Raw genomic sequence first — 18286 nt, 5'->3', positions numbered from 1 at the left:
CTTCGGCACATAAGATATTGATTCATGGTGCAGAAGTGATAAATTCATCGGTATTGCCGATAGGGCAGATGTCTGAAGACGCTCAAGAGTCTACTAATAAATACATTAAAAAGTTTCGAGAAGATTTTGCAAGAAAAGTTCCCGAGTGAAAACAATGGAAGACATTATTTTACGCCTATTATTAATATCCGATCCGTTTATTTCGAGTTTGTGCGAATTACCTCGAAAAAACTCAAAGTCGTTGCTTCCAGAAGCAGTTTTATTGTTAATTGCGCCACGTATACCAGCAAGTACGGGAAGCTCCAACGATTTCAAAGTTGAATCATCTGATTGTGAATCAAATTATTCTTTGGATGACGATGCATGAACTTTTAATCAACTGATTGTATGTTTTATCGTATTAAACAATATATGGATTTATTTTGTACTTTTTCTATAAAAGTGGTTCGTGTTAAATCAGCCATTTTGTTTTTATTTCAAATTTTGACTTCGGATTCGTAATCAGCGATCCCGAAAACCCTCGAATACTGACTTTCAGCCAAATTGATAACGCTTTTAACTTTTGCCCAGCTTTTTGGGATTTGGCCCCACTGTGGGGTGCCCGGGATCGAATCCACACGTGTTCCCTTTAGAAATTTTACGGTATTTGCTGAGTTCCATCCTCGTCACCCAGCCACTCCTTTGTGGGCCTACTTAAATCCATAATAGGCTTGTAAAATGATATAAGTACCCACGGGTAGAAAGATCATCAGATATCCAATGGTAAGAATGCTAAGCAAAAACAAATTTAATTCCGCAGTGTTGAGTGCAATAGTTTTTTTTCTTTTAAGTAGAAAAATTTAAACAGTAAATTATGAATTTATAACATACGACCGTTTAGATTTATTTTATAATTAATTAATTCATATACAGTAAATTAAAATATTATAATTTATATTTGTAAAATTGGTATTTAGTTAATTCTATACAGTTAAAACACAACGTTTTGAACGTAATGAGTTTCAAAATGTGTATATGAAAGTCACGCAATACAATTGTTTTATCTCGAGAGAGCTAAAAAGAAAAATCCAGAAACGAGTTGCTTAACTTTTCTGGCAACATTTGGCGGCGTCATCTGTTATGATATTTTATTTTTAAAAGTTTATGTATTTTTAACTATTTTAAAATGGCAAAAATCTTAATTTTGAGGGTAGGGGATGAGTTTTATAGAAATTGTAAATGCTAATAACCAGTAAAATCGTCATTAAGTCCAACTTTATTGGAGATATACACAACTTCTTTTATCTCCCCACCCCTCGACCTTTAATCATCAAAATTTAATATAAATAATTCCCCTAATAAACAAACCTCCCTGCAAACTTTCAGAAATTTTCGAAGAAAAGCACAGGAGTTATTAAGCTTCAAATAAGACGAACAAAATCGTACCCCCCCCACATACACATTCTGACATCCATACATGCAGAAATTACATTCAAATTTTTTGCATTTCTCGACATTTCAAGTCCTTTGAGTCCAAAAATATAAAAATATTGGGGGAGGGGCATTTTTTGACAGATTGCAACACTTTCCCTCTGTTATATATAACAGCCAGAAAAGTAAACACCAGCAATGTTTCGTGAATTAACTAGAAAAAGTTTAATCCTCACAACATACAAAGACTATGCTTACTCTAGACCATATTAATAGCTGTGCATAGATGAGTACTTGAAATCTTCGAAGCGAGAGATAAATAATGGCGGCATTTCCAGTTTGCTGGAGCGCGCTGTTAGATTTATATGTTAATGATTTAAACACTAAAAATTCTTGGAATAAATATCAAATTAAAACCAAATTTAATCTTACATTACAAAGAATAAATTACTATAGATTAAGAAATTAATTCCTTATTAACAGAGAAAGATTGCATCAACATATTTTTGTTCACCCTCTTTGAATCTTAACTCCTGTGCTTTTTGTCGAAAATTTCTGATATTTTGCAGGCAGGTTTGTGTGTTAGTGTGGTTGATGCTATTAAATTTTGGTGGTTAAAGGTCGAGGGGGTGGGGGAGATAAAGAGGATCGTGTGTATCTCCAGTAGGATCGGACTTAATGACAATTTTACTCGTTATAATATAATGTATAGAAAATGGCGATAGCACAAATCGAAAGAAACACACGTCGACTTACGAATTTTTCCAATTTCGAGAATGAAGTATTACTGGAATTAATAGGGATTGTTGGAATTATAAGACAATACTAAAAAATAAAAAGACAAATGTGATTTATTCGAAACAGAAAAGAAATAACAAGAAAGCATTATGTAAAGAACAGGGTCGTAAATAGGCAGGGGGCTGAAGTAACACGTGCCCAGGGCGCCGAGTTGATGGGCGATAAAATTTCATAATTATTACGTGGGTGAACTATTATAATGAATTTGTAGAAAACTATCACATACGAGTACGAAAACTTATATTATGAAATATAATATGCATTATATTTTAATAAAATGTCTTTTATTATTTTTAAATTTGTAACAGACTTATCCAAAAAGCGCCATTTTTAAGTTTTCTCCTGGTGTCAGATGCTCTTCTCATGTCCATGGTAAAAAATATACGTTACTCGGAGTGTCACTCCAAGGAAAAGTACGAAAATCTAGGTGAACACCGCGGCCTATAAACTAAAACTGTACGAAAAAAGGGTTAGGGTGTCTTCAGATATTCGTTAATCCAGTTTGGTATAAACTGGAAGTCGCGTTATTTTAATTCAAAAAATTTTCCCTGTAAACGAGTTACATTGATGACCGCATGACTCTATTGCTAACAGGAAAAATATAACGTACAGAGGCTCGCTACCAGGAGAAGTATTATGTACAGTACATGGGCAAGACACTGCTAATCTGAGGTCGAAAGCATATATTTTAAATTGAATAAATGTTAAAAGATATGATTCAAAATTGCAGCAAGGTATTGTGACTGGTTGAAATACTTGGTAGTCATAATTAAATTACCCTATTTAATGCTATCTATAGAAGTATTTAACAGTCCAAATTTGGTATAGTGACATTTCAGAACACAGAAGACATTTGTAAAAAAAATTAAAAATTAGTACGAAAACTCATTTATAAGTCATTTTTGGTACTGCAAGAGACAGAAAAGCAGTTTTATTTGTGAAGACATTTATTAAAAGGTGTGGTTTATAAAAGATATGTTGCAAATTTGAAATTTCGAAAGACAGTATTACACTGCATGTGAGAAACATTTAGACATACTATTCATCATGTTCGACTTTTGCTCCTTTAGTATGGAAACCCTATTGTGTAGTGTCCCTACATCGCTGTCTTTGTATGGTACGAGTACCTTGTACAAATAAAATGTTTGTTGCTTGCATTTTTTTTTTTTAATTTGCTATCACACATCACAAATTATTTTTTGTGTGTTGTGTGATAGCAAATTCGTGTGCTGAATAGTACACTCACAGAATCTTTCTGTTGTGCTGGAAGAGTATTGCAATCCAATAGTCAATAGGATAACAATTTTACATCAGAAACACAGAAACCAATGAGACGTTTGTTCCGGATCTACGGAACCAATTCATCAACGTGTTAAACTTTTAGGACAGAACGGCTCTACAGTGCTTAAAGATGGCTGCCTTCTTATCGGCAGTTTTCGAAATGCTTGATTAATTGAATGCTTGGTGAGTATTTTACTGCACAAAAAAAATATTCTGAAACAATTTCCTGAGAGAATAAAGAAGAAAAGTGAATTTCGCTGCTAGCAGTAGTTTTATAATTTGAGAAACAATGGGAAAAACTGCATATACATAGTTGAACCGATTCGACTTGAATGGGAAGCAACTGTCCCGCGATATTATGATGCGGACTTTAAGAGTCCTTTTCATCTTTGCAGTGGGGGCACGCCGGAGAATCAGTCAGGTGCCGGGTGTATAGAAAACGGTTCAGTTGTCTGTCTCTGTCTTTAAGCGGTCCAGAAGTGTTTCTGCATGACAGGATGAAGCATGATGGTAAATCCAATCAGCAAGAGGAAGAAGAAGGTCTCGTCCTTTGTTACGCAGGTCGGGAGTCCATCAAAGTCTGAATGGTTGTGTTCCTCGTGTGACAGGAACAGTTGCCACACGCTGCAATCACGCTGGCTGCGAGATATCACTTGACATCATCAAAATTCTTAAAAAAAGAAAAAAAATGTTATTAAAAGAAAACTTTTAAACACTTTAAATTATTAAAATTAACGAAATTCACAGAATATATTTAAACGCTGGCATCGTCATCAGTGAGATCTGTCAGCCTTTACTACCAAAATAGAAGAGTCCATTTTAAGAGGTTATTCCACTGTCACCAACCCTATTTTAATTCACTGTATTTTACCCAAAGTTTTAATAATTAGTTATTACAGCTGTCACTATAATAACTTTTAAGTAATTGTATTTTTTGAGAAAACTTTGTATGCGTATGTTAAATATAATTTAATACATTCTGTAATTTCTTACATAATTTTTGCCGATATATTTAACAAAATAGGACTGAAGATGGGCATTAACCTGTAAATCTCTATATCCCAGACTGGAACAAAAGTTACAGTTACGAACTAAAGGGATTTCGAATTATCCGAGTTCAAATTGACGAAGATTTCCTGAATTATATATGTTACTGTGAAAGACCGAAATTAGAGAATGTCGATATTCTCCGGTGAATGTCGACACATACAAAATACGTCGGTGAAAGTCCGAATATTTGGTTATATTATTATACATTCGAACAATCGCCGGTGTATGTCGACAAGCACAGATAAGCTTTGGTGGAGGTCGGAACGATACCCGAGAAGCCGATGTCGACAGAGGCGACAGTCTGTCGCCAAATCCTTTGTGGGTAGCCGGAGGTAGGACAAGGTCTTTTGATCCCGTGAGGTGGGGATCGGTTTGTCAGGTCGAGTGGCAGAGGATGAGAGGGGTCGTCGGTAAGGCGTCGGCGATATCTGAATAAAAGACACCATTAACAGATCAGTTCGTAATCACGTAATAACGTAATCAGTTCGTAATTTGTAAAGAAAAGTTACTTTCCATAGATGAGATTTCTTCTCAAGAAATATCGCTGAGAGAAGTAGCTGCTGCTAATTCGAAAAGTGGATGACAAGGCTATACACGCTGTCATTGCAAAAAGAAGTGTTCCACGAATAAATGCAGTTGTAAAAGCAAGGGACTCTTGTGCAATTCAAAGTGCCATAACAGTTTAAGTTGTTGCAATAAATAACATTGTATAACGTTAATCACATAATTTATGTGTAAGTTTATTATTGTATTATTTTCTTTAATGATTAAGAATGTACTGTTCGTTTTAGGGTTCAACAGTTTATTTAAATGTGCTGTTACTTAAGCTTTCTCCTATTTTCACATATTAAAATGTTGCATTTTTGTCTTAAAGTAATAAAAATATTTTTATTCAACATTCACCCACCATCAATGCATGCTAAATGTCCACATTTGCCGGTGTAAGTGAGAAATAATGAATTTAGTAAATATTTCGTACATACACGAAAAGACTGTGTGAATGCTGACATTCGCCAGAGAATGTTGACATTCGCCAGATATCGGTCATTCACAATAACATATATACTGCATACAGGCACTGCCGAGTAAGCTGAGAGGGCTCAGCCATTACGTTGCCCTGTCTGCTCTCACCCAAATTATCTTTGTATATCAACTTCAATATTTTCATATTTACCTGACAGTAAAAGCATGAGTCGAAAACAAACAGATTCAGTAATCATATAAAACGCTGATTGACAGTAATTGTAGGCACTTCGATACTAACTCCGATTTCTTATTGCTTTCTGTGAACATATAAACGAATAATTTATTAAATAATTATTAATATTCATCACTTTAAAATAGATTCATTACTCCATAAGCATCCTGGAAAACAACACGAACAGTCATTATAAATGGAGATGAAATCTAAGCTAACTTATCGGTATTTTTAAGAAAATGTGTTCACCGATATTAGGCACCTGAAGAAAACCTGGAAAACACCACTCTGGATATAAGTGTGGTAAAGTCAATAAACAAAAAGTCAGGATTCGGACTCCAGTATATTTGTAATGTCCGACTCCGACCATACCTTTTTTTAAATGTCACACTACGATTCCTTTTATAAAAAAAAATACCATTGGGTAACGGGTACCCGAATATTTTTATCTAACTAAAATTTCTCTATAAAATGTCGTATTAAAATTGATGGTGAGAATCAAAAAATGGATGTAACGAATTTACTTTGAAAACCATCATTTGGATACCTTGGAATTTTCCTTGGTTCAGACAACCATCGCCATAGTTGACTGAACTGAAGTATAACGTAGAATTTTATAATAGGAAATTTCGAAAAAAATCAATCGTCTTGAACCTTCGGGTGCAATCGTGTCCTGAGAATCAGTGAATAATAACCTGAAATAATCCTATTAATTACATTTTCAGTTTTCTCTTCGTCTTTTAGTTTGTTGAAGTTAGATTCTGATCACTGTTTTACTTTTTTCATTGTTTTTCTATTGACTACTGCTTGAATGCTTACTGTTCTCTCAATTAGTTGTATTTTCTTCGAAATTAGCACAAGGTTGCTTTTGAGAACAAATCACACAGGAACTCTCTTTTTGATGGAAAAAGTAGGGGAGAAGGTGGTATTATGAAACCCCAATTACATTATAGTGAATTGTAAACAAGGTATCATAACTACACTCACATTTTTGTGAGAAAAGTACTGGTAACTATTAAACTAAATGTTTCTAATTGGATTTTACACTAGTGTAACTATAAGTATGGTTTTTGAAGGCTTCTGTACAAAAAGTCAGAAAGTAGGTTTAGGGAAAATCGAGTGGTAATATGGAACCTTAATGTATGTTTTCAAAACATGCTTTAATGTATCCAAAAACAAATAGAAAAGTACAAAGAATGTTAAATAATTACAAAATTATTTACTCCAATCGGAAAAATGCTTTCATAATAGAAAAATATGACCTCCATCAACAATATATGTTCCAGCAGCTCTTTTTCGATATTCTCAGGAAAAATTGGCTAGTGTCTTTTTCACAAATTGCTCCAGACGAATGTCTGCTTGCGAATAGAGAGTTCAGAGGAGTTTGGTTTCCAGAGGAATTGGGTTCCATATTAAAAGCACCAATGGGGTCCATATTTCACGCATCGCCATCTTGAATTAACTTATGTCTGTCAAGAACAAATTTTAAAAAAACGTGAACATCACACAGAAATACGTACCCCTAAGTCTCTGGAACGGAATACATGCACCAGTGAACCTACAACTACACGATTTATATTTTAGAAATAATTAAATTCACTTACCATTCAAAACTTTCGAATTACGAAAAACACAAATATGCTGATTAACTACGGACAACCGTTTAACTGAAGTGAAGCGAGTTTTCCTCTTGCTATGGATGTCTGCCTAGTGCAGTTCAGCCACAATCCGCTACAGTTCGCCTTTATTATCAGTTTGAAATGGAGGGGTTCCATAATATTTGCAGGGTTCCATAATACCACCTTTTCCTCTACTAATGAAATACACTATTTTCTCTTATTTCTAAAATATGGCTGGATTTCGGGATTACAAGATTGAGCTACAAGTAGTAGATTGATATATTTGCAGGGTTCTAGATTACTACATTTTGGGCCACTATAAATAATTCGGGCTATATTTCGAGAAATTTTGCTTTTACTTTTTATAAAATCTATCTGGCATCCTGTGAGGTTCTCACTGGAACATACGGTTTACCCGCAGTTTATTTATATTGTTAATAATTATTAATTAACGAAAATAGCGTTCTGTATACGTCACCGTATTCCGTTTTCTCAATAAATTACATCAGTTACATGGCATTTGGCATATTGTACAGAAATATGTAAATCTCCGATAATTCGAAATTCGATAATTTGAAGTCGCAATTGTTTCGTCCCGTGAATTTCGAACTAACGAGGATTTCCTGTATGTGCTTTCATTTTTTTTTTTATTTAACTAAAACAACTGTCGCTTATTTTCGCAATTAAACTATAGGTACGGTTACCAAATAACCAGATGCGAAAGGAGAACAATTCCTGTACGAAAAAGTCAAAAAGTAGGACACACAGGAAGACAAAAATTTTTGTAAAAAGAAAGTATTTTTTATTGAACCTTTATATCATATTTTTCTAATGTGCTGACTCTATTTAGCAGTTGTTTGTTTATTAAGATTTCATCATAAAATTCTAAACAATTACGATTATTAAAGTTGAATTTCACCATAACCAGACATTTTACTGTTTTAATTGACATTCTCTTTCGTTCATTTGTCCACTGAGATTCCACCAGACTAAATACTCTTTCAGGTATTTAGTCTGGTGGCATTGTGTGTGCGGGAATTGAAAACATGTATTGGTAAATTTTATGGCATTCAGAATGTAATTCTGGATTATCTGTTGCCTGACAAAAACCATTTTTAAAAAATTTTGGTGAAAGCTGTAGGCTAATGAATGTACAAACATTAGATATGCTTCATTTAATGGGTTTTCAAAGAGTGGTTTAAGCACAACTGGAGGCTTCTCAATAGATAAATAACTTTTTAGTGGCTCATACATTTCTATTACACGTGCGATTACTGGATATAAGGATAATCAACGGATCTCGGAATGACTAAGAATTTGCTTAAATTCAACTTTTCAACCTGGGCAGTATAAATAGAGAAGTGTTTAAAAATCTTTACACGAATGCTCTCAATATCAATGGGGAATTTACAGCATGTTGAATACAATTATTTACAATATACATTGTACAATACATCCGCTACCTTCTAAATGCGTAATGTCTTGTCTTAGCAATGCAAACACATTATTTTTCTCAACATGTCCACATGACCCAAAATTTTTGTTGCAATTGTTTCCCCCAAAAGCAACACATTTTTATAAACAATTAATTTTTCTTAGTATATTTGTTAACAAGTCCTTAATGGTAGCTGCTTTTTCGTTTGAGATTGATGTTATCTGGACAAGTTTATGTTCAATTCCAATAATTTTATGATTAAAATAATGAATTATAACTGGAAATATCTTTGCATCTTTGTTATTGCTACCATCATGTATCAGTTGCAATTCCTATGAATGGAATATTTTTTAACTCTTCTAATGTCTTTTGTAATGAATAGTGTGTCAAAACAGAACACATCGTTTTACAGTGGAATCTGAGGAGGCCACTGAGCCGTACCTCTTGAGGAGAAAATCAGTTAAGTCGGTCACCGATTACATCCACAAGTAGTGTCGTCGTCGTGCCGGAGGAATGATTCCAGACAGCGAAGGAGTCCAACGGTCATTGTCACGAGTTCATTTTACAGAAATATATACAAGGGTTACAGTTACATCGACCATGGAAAAAATGTTGTCTATGTGGACATGTGGATGTGGGAGACTATATTCACCCATCTACCCTACAAATAGTGACACATGGATCATCTCCAAAAGTAGGACATTTGCTGGTTTTGTTCAAAGGAGGGGAGGATGGAGGACTGAAGGTCAAATTGTAGGACATGTCCTACCAAAGTAGGACGTTTGGTAACTCTAACTATAGGTAATATGCCTGTCAAATACTGGCTGAAAAAAGTACGTCACAATTTTTTCAGTGTGCCTCCGACGATTTATTCCTGGCTACTACGAAATTGAGTCAGAGTTTTATTTCTTTGAGAATTATGACAAAACGTAATAACATGAATTTTTCATTTTTTTCACATTAATTTATTTATTTTGCATTTCTTCATTACTAAGATAAATATAAAACCTCACTTTTTTATTTTTCTTCATATTATGATTATGGTAATCCATTACTTTTATGCATTTTTTTTTTCAAAAGAATACGCTCACCGCTAGTATACTTCTATTCAAGAGTTGGCTGTGTTTACACCCTTATTCCGGTTACCTTAAGTTTTGGCGTCGTCGTTAAACCTATTCATATGCCTTGTTTTTTTGTAATTTGAAATTAAAATTTGCCAATTATAATATCCTAAATACTTCATCAACAATCACTAGAATCAAAGAATATTGAATTACATAGGGAAAGCATTACTTATACCTAGGAATATATGAGATTATATTTGATATTGAATATAGCCTTTTAAAAGTTATCTATTTTATTTTTATAAAAATGCATTTTATTTTATACATTTTTAAATACATAAACAATAAAATATCTATCAATCAAGACCATTTCCATGGCTGCGATTGATCAAACAGTGACAAAAACTTACCTTGAAATTGCAATTTATAGGAACTAATTTCGAAATTAATTAAGAGATTAACAACATTCCTTAAATACATTAATCACAATTTATTTATATAAATTTCAATGATTGATCTGTGTTATCAATCATCAATTACATTAAAAAGTGTAGAAACCTACATTAATGTTAAAAATATATTTTAGTTTTTATATGTCCTGGTTTCTTTTAATTAGTATTTATTTTTGTAATTATTATTAATGGACTCGTACTCAGGATTTTTAAAAGGATAGGAATTTAAAAAAATCACATTACTTTTTTTATAATGTAGTTTATTAATTTTTATAATATAGGTATGTAGAGTAATGCAACATGCGTTGCTCTAATACCTATATTGTTAGTCTAATGTGTTAGTAAAGTCATTGTACTACAAGAGTTTTTTTTTACATAAATAATTATATTTTTAGTAAATGAAAATATGTTGTTTTATGCGATTAATTGCAAATCAGGTTTAACAATTCAATTAACATCAATTTAGTTATTTATAGTTAATATTTATTTACTAATTTAGCATTTTTATTACGGAATTACTAAACTAGTTTTACCAGTCAGGAGGAATTCATGAGATTAATATTGGAATTCAAGGATTAAATTGACTCAAAAACTATAAATTTTCGAGGAAAGAATAAAAAATTTAAATTTTCTCAATATTTAAATTTTGTTTTTTAAACTAAAGTTAAGTTACTTCATTTATGAAATTATATATTTAATCTATAAACCGTTTAGTAGCATAATAATTTAAAATGTATAAAAAATGGAACAACAATGGGGAAATGCTATAACATATATTCATGTTTTATTCGTAGTCATTCTTGTCTGGCTGCGAGATATCACTTGACATCATCAAAATTCTTAAAAAAAGAAAAAAAATGTTATTAAAAGAAAACTTTTAAACACTTTAAATTATTAAAATTAACGAAATTCACAGAATATATTTAAACGCTGGCAAAAGTATAACATTTTCAGGGTTTTATATAGAGAAATTTTTGCCATATATGTTTTTTATAGTAAAAATTACATCATAATATAATTCCCTTTCCGATTATTCAACATTCTACTAAATATTCCTACTTATAAATTCTTTCTACTTAACTGTAATGGTAAATACAATATATTTTCATTACAGGCTATCTAAAATATTATATAAAATTATATTAGTATGCATGGTCATCCAGAGAAAATTTTCCAGGTGAAACAAAGCTTGGAGACAAGTATCACAACAATAAATTTTTATATAATTTGTGGATCTTTAACTCGATCGCAGGGAGCAAATACATCGATTGTCTCCCCCTCTTCACACGTTCATAATAGCATATATAAGAGATGAATCAAAGAATCAGAAAATGCTTAAAGTTTTTCACTGAAAGAATACAAAATATTTATGATTTTTAAATATTAAATAAAAATGTCTATAGAGTTTCTTTACAGATTAAATTCTGAATAATTTAAAATAAATAAATAAATTTTTCTTAATTTAAATTCTAAGTAATTCTCTTACATAACTATATGCATATGTATTATAGCTACAGATGTATTCAAATGTAAAGAATAACTTAACATAAAAATGAATAACTGTGATAAATAAATAAATGAAGTATGGAATTACAAATAAAATGTAATGAATTGACACAGAAAATATAAATTAATTAGCTTATTTTAAATAAATCATCATTAAAATTGATTTAAAAAAAAATAAATACATATATGTGTTTGTGTGTATAGAATAGAGTCAAAAGAAATGAAAAATTAGGTTAAATTCTGATTAAAATAGGTAAAGAATCTACAAAAGTAAAAAAAGAATTCTTCAAGATTGTGATAGATGATATATAAAACTATAATTCTTCATCTATAAAAAAATTCCATTTTAAATAAATTATACAGCAATAGTCTATTGTAATGCATTATATAGTAGGCCTTTGAAATATAATTTATATCTATTGAGAAATCAAGCATCATTTTAATATTATTGACATAAATTCAACTTTAAAATATTGTAAGCTATCCTCTGGCAGCTTTTTATGGGTATATTTTTATTTTTAATCGGGAAAAAGAAAATAAAAAAAAATGGATCAAATTCCACAACACACGTTTCTTCTGATAAGATAAATTTAATATAATTCGTCCTCCAAAAGGCTTTTTTAATCTGATATACAGTAGCCTGAATAAACTACCTGTCTAAATACTTAAATGTCAATGTTGTTTATATAAAAATTGAATTTGAAACAACATTTTCTAAATGTTATCATCAATATTTAGTAGAATCCAACTGTCTTAACAGACCGTGAAAGTCATTTTTATTCAAAAGTTGAGCTTGAGAGAATCCATTCCAAGAAATTTGTCGTTGAGACAGATTAAATCATTATTGAAGTGCTTCCAAACAAGAACTTCTTTTTCAAGTAAGAGAATTTTTTTTTTTCTTATCATTTTAACCTTGATTTTCTTCTTTTTTAATGGTTGATTTCCTTATAATATGAAATTAAATCTGAGATGCAACCTTGAAATTGTACATTTAACCGTGACATATGTATCAACCTTGAAATTTCGTTTATTAAATAATNTAAAACATTCTACAATCTGCTATATCAGTGTGACATGCATAAAAAAAACTAAACGACGAAAAATAGTAACGAAAGGTATGTTGCATTATGTTGTGTAGACCTCAAACTAGGATTTCCAAGCACTTGTTATATATTTAGGTCTTTGTAGTTGACAGCATTTCTCTTATGCATTGATTTATAGATTTCAAGATTCTTGACATGTTCTTGATTGTGTGTGTTTCTGATGTGCTGGTGATCATCAAGCATATCAGAAACAAGTACCACCTTACAGGCACGTATGCTTGGTAATGTAATATTTGTGTTTGTTTACCATTTACCATCTTCATCAGAGACTGTTTAAATATTGCTGATGAAGGTGTAGTTCTGACACAGGACAGGTATAGAAAATGTTTGTAGAACTTTTAAATAGTAGTTGCCAAACTGATTTTGAAGTTGTTGTCTGTGTTCTCTTTTTATATAATGTCCATTTAAATGATGGAAAAATTTTTATTTTTTGTCTTTTAGTTTTTTGTGCATTGATGACAGAGCAGCAGTTGTAGAATGCTTTAATTTTTATATTTAAACACATTTGGCATTCGTATGTATTTCTGTTAGTATTTGTAAATGTTTGATTTTTGGATCATCATTCTGATGAAGGTCATTAAATATGACTGAAAACATTTGTTTTTTCTGTAATTATGCCTTGACTTTGGTTCAGTATAGCACTGGACAGAAGTGTATATATACTGTGTATATAAGATCATACGGACGTAGAGATAAAGATGCGATAATTTATATATGTGTGTACGATGTAAAACAAGATAAAATAAAGGAATAAAAAAAATAATATTATGTATACATTAAATAATGGAGATGAAAATACAGTAAGAAATTGTAAGCATGTAAGTGTAAGTATTAACACAAGAAGGAGGTAGAAAAGTCGTAAATCAGGAGAAATTGTCTATAACATAGCGTGCAGATATAAAACAACCCGTCCGCCAAGTTTATTGAACTCGTCACGTCTGCTTCTCTTCCTCGGTATATTGTATACGATGTAGACGGATATCAGAAAGCAGAAGAAACTAGACCAATCTTGAATGACAAAGAATCCCCCGTAGAGACCCCTCTTCCCCATCTCTATTATATTCTCCTCTCATCCGGACTACTTGACGGCGCGGATGTTGCAAACTGTCATCCGTCGGTTAGTCAGAAACGATCCGTGCGCACTATTCCCGAATGGCGACGAGTGTTGTTGTTTGAAGGGGAAAAAGGTCCGAGAATCGAACCCGCAAACGTCCTAAGATGACGTCGATTCTTCCGTTTACTCCACCGGTCGTCAAACGGCTCTTGGGTTGGAAGAAAGGTGAAGGAGAAGATAAGTGGAGTGAAAAAGCGGTTAAAAGTTTAGTCAAGAAGTTAAAGAAAACTGGAGGATTGGAAGAACTGGAGAAATCCATCACCACACAGGACGTCAAAACCAAATGCATTACCATCCCCAGGTAGTTAGGCCTATGCTTTACTTATCCTTCCCTCTTTCATTCAATTCTCTATATATATTTTATATAACATTCATTATATAATTTACTTATGAAGTCTCTTTATAATAATAATAAACCAGTTTTAAAATTTATAAGAAAAAAAAAAAACTAGTAATAAAATGATTAAGTTTTTAATTAGTTTAATGTGTATATAAAATTATACTTTATCTATTTTATAAATGCAAATATTTATTATATCAAATACCAATTGTTACTGTTATATTGATTTGTCACTTTAACCAAAGGTGATTCAATCATTCTTTACTTTTCTTTTTAAATAAATTTTTAAATATGTTAATTGCTTTCTTTTCCTTCTTTGTTATACAATTTATTCTTTGATTTATATTAATATATTTGAATTTAATACAGAAATATAAAGACACGAAATCTCTGTAAGGAAACGATTCGACGGGAATATTTCATAAAATAGCTACGGAACTGTTAAATTAGAGAAAACCGTATTTAAAAAACTTATTATTTAACCGATGAGATGGCTTCTTTCCATTATAATTGTAATAATTTATGTAAAAAATAATTTTTTTTTTTTTGCTCTAAATAATATAAGTCGAACCCCCCATAACACTGTTGATAATTCCATTTTATATGAATTCCATGTTGTACGAATCACTTAGATTTTACAAATACTTGAGCTGGGCTATGAACGGCTCGAGTATTTGTAAAATCTAAGTGACTTGTACAACACAGAATTCATATAAAATGGAATTATCAACAGTATTATAGGGGGTCGACTGTATTTCGTTAACTATCTTATATAAGAAAGTTTAAAAGCAAGCACTTCTTAGTACTTATAAATTATTAATGATGGATTATAATAACAGAACATAACAATTTACACTTCACAATAATAGTAATTAATTTCATTTCTATTAATTATATAAAAGTGAATTTTTTTTTCCCTTAAAACTATACTTTTAAGAATATAAAAATGGAAATTGTTGATACTGCAAGTAGATATTTTTAAATTAAAGCCATTTGACTATTATCTAAATTGAATCTAGTTGATATGAGAAAATTTAATTTACTAACTCTTATATTATTATAAAACAACAATATATAATTATTTTTTAAAAAATAACAGACTACTTATAATTCTTTTGAATTAAACTTTTAAAAAAATATATAAATGTCCTTCTCTTCTTAATATAAACAATTTTGAATCATAAAATTACATCTTACATCAAAGAATTGATTATATCACAAAGAAAAAACAATAAACCAGTTAACATTTAAAAATGTATTTAAGAAGAAAATAAGCATCATTTAATCACTTTTGATTAAAATGTCAAATCAATATAACAATAACAATTGATATTTGATATATTATAAAAGCCTATATAAATTTATTTACATTTGCATTTAAAATTAAGTATTAAATTTGTATTTAATACTAAAAAAGACACAAAATATTTTCCTAAGGAAAAATATCTGATAAGTGTGTTTATCATATATACATCATTTATATAATACACATAAAAAGACATAATTTTCAAAATTTTATTTTATTTTTTTTTTTTTTTACTTCACTTATCAAGAAACATATCACTATTTTGTTTTTCAGTTTCTATTATGGCCTGATGTTTACATTTACAAAAAAAATTTGTGTTTTTTTTTTTTATTCATTTGATGTTTACATTGTTTTGTATGTTGATGGATGGATGCCCTATGCCCTAGACACAAAGTTGGCTGCTTCAAAAACAAAAATAATTTTGTCTTATTTTAGAACAATTATAGAAGATATTTTTTTAAAAAATGAGAAAAAATTTAGATAATTTTGTATAATAATTAACAGGCTATATATGTACCGTACAAAACTTAAATAACCTATATTTTTAGAGCAATATGTATTATAAATACCATTATATCATATTCTGTATATATATTATTATTTTTTTAAGTTGTTTAAACATAATTATTAAGTTACAGTCTAAGACATAGATTGAATGTTTGGTGGCAAAAAAAAAAAAAGAGGAGAGAGGAGCATTTGGTATTTTGTATGTTACATCTAATTGGATGTTTATCATGGTTTGAAAGCCATATTATCTGGTGCATAATGGTATGATTTATATGATGTAATTAAAACACTTCAGAAATTTATAATTGAATAAAAAGACATCTTGTAAATAAATTGTTGATAAAGGAAAATTAAGTGTTAGGAATAACATATTTTCAGTAAGAATTGTATTGTCATAATTCTCTGAATTTATTGTTATATGTTAAATTTAAATATTTAAGTGTGATGCAGTTCTGTTTATAAAATTTTTAAGATATATATTTAATATAAACTGTTACTAAATTTCTAAATTTTACTTGTAATATAATATAATTATAATCAAAATAGCATCATTTTATCTGTAAGAACTAAAGAAATTTGTATACCTTTTTTGTACATTTTCAGTCAGTTCAATTGATCTTTGATTTACTTTTCTGTTCACCAAAAATCTTCCATTAGAAGTACATGGGTAGGCTGAAAAGTAATGCACACATGCTTGTAGAACACGAACAGAAACAAATAGCAAGATCGGGCAAAAAGTACATTAAAGTACAATTTTTAAGCTTCAAAATCATATATTTATTTTTCAACATAGTCACCGTTAAGGCTAACACATTTCTCCCAACGTGTAACAAGTTTTTTCATTCCATCACTGAAAAATTCTTCCAACTTTTCTCAAATCCAGGAATTGACAGCTGCCTTCACCTCATCGTTTGAGGTGTAATGATCACCCTTGAGGACTCTCTTGAGTGGAGAAAAAAATAAAAATTGCAAGGCGCAACATCAAGGGAATAAGGAGGGTGTGGAATTAGTTTGAACTTCAGGTTTCGCAGAGCCTTTCCAGTTGCACGCAAGGTGTGTGGACAAGCGTTGTCATGTTGCAAGATTATTGGTGCTAGGCTGCCTCTAACATGACAAACTCAATGTCAGAGGTGTTTTAGAGTCTGTATGTACTGAGAAGAATTAAACATTGCAATGAGGGGCAACATTAATTGTTTGTGGCAGTGATCGGACGTCCGCTGCGTGTTTCATCAACAATTATGGCTTTTCCAGGCTCGCAACCATGAAATTTTATTATCCATCGATTTACAGTTGACCTATCAACAGATTCATATTCATTTTATTAATAAAATACTGAGTTACAGTACATACCTGGTGCCATAGACATATAACCAGGTGCAGACAAGATCATATTGGCATTATTACAGATCATTAACGTCAGAGGCTACAGTAACATTACATGTGTAATATATACAAAAGATGAGGATAAAATAACAAGTTGTATGATACAGAAAACATATGCATTAAAATATTATACAACAGAGAATCGCAGAATACAGGATGTAAATAACAAAATACAATATATTATAGAATAATAATGCAGACAAAGTATAATACAATATTTCAGTAGAAAACATAATACAATAGCAATTAATTAAATTTACAGTAGCATCGTCATCATAAACAGCCTTTAAACGACGATGAATCTCAGTAGGAGTCACTTTTTCAGCAGTTAAAAATTCGATAACAGCACGCTATTTAAGTCACGTTGACATAGCACTAGAACACATCTCCATATTTCCACTTCTCAAAATATACTGAATGAATGCAACAACCTCAAACTACACATGTGGATAGAGGGGGAACGTTACTTCCATATACCACCTGGCACGCTTCTGAAAATAATTTCGTCCACGCTCTACAAGCATGTGTGCATTACTTTTCAGCCTATCCTCATATGTAATGATGACAACAATTTTTCATATGCAATGATGATAAATCTAAATATCTTAATGTGCTTTTTTAACTTGAAATCTATCAGTGAATAAGTTATAGTGAATGCTTGGTCAAGAATAAGCATAAAAATATTTATTTGTTTTTATTATCTAATAGGGTATGAGTTGT

General features: G+C 30.7%; 1 protein-coding gene across 1 annotated transcript in view; it reads left to right on the top strand.

Moving 5' to 3' along the window:
• The first annotated feature begins 14024 nt into the window (after window positions 1-14024).
• Window positions 14025-18286, top strand: part of LOC111619055 (mothers against decapentaplegic homolog 3-like) — a 72701-nt gene continuing 68439 nt past the window's right edge. The window contains exon 1 of the mRNA XM_023360700.1: window positions 14025-14331. Coding sequence (XP_023216468.1) covers window positions 14135-14331 — 197 coding nt within the window. The 5' untranslated portion in view covers window positions 14025-14134. The remainder of the gene's footprint in view (window positions 14332-18286) is intronic.

Source organism: Centruroides sculpturatus, unplaced genomic scaffold (genome assembly GCF_000671375.1).
Source record: "Centruroides sculpturatus isolate CEXI.00-Female unplaced genomic scaffold, Cexi_2.0 scaffold97, whole genome shotgun sequence".
Lineage (NCBI taxonomy): Eukaryota > Metazoa > Arthropoda > Arachnida > Scorpiones > Buthidae > Centruroides > Centruroides sculpturatus.
This window is presented reverse-complemented; position numbering and strand designations above follow the sequence as displayed.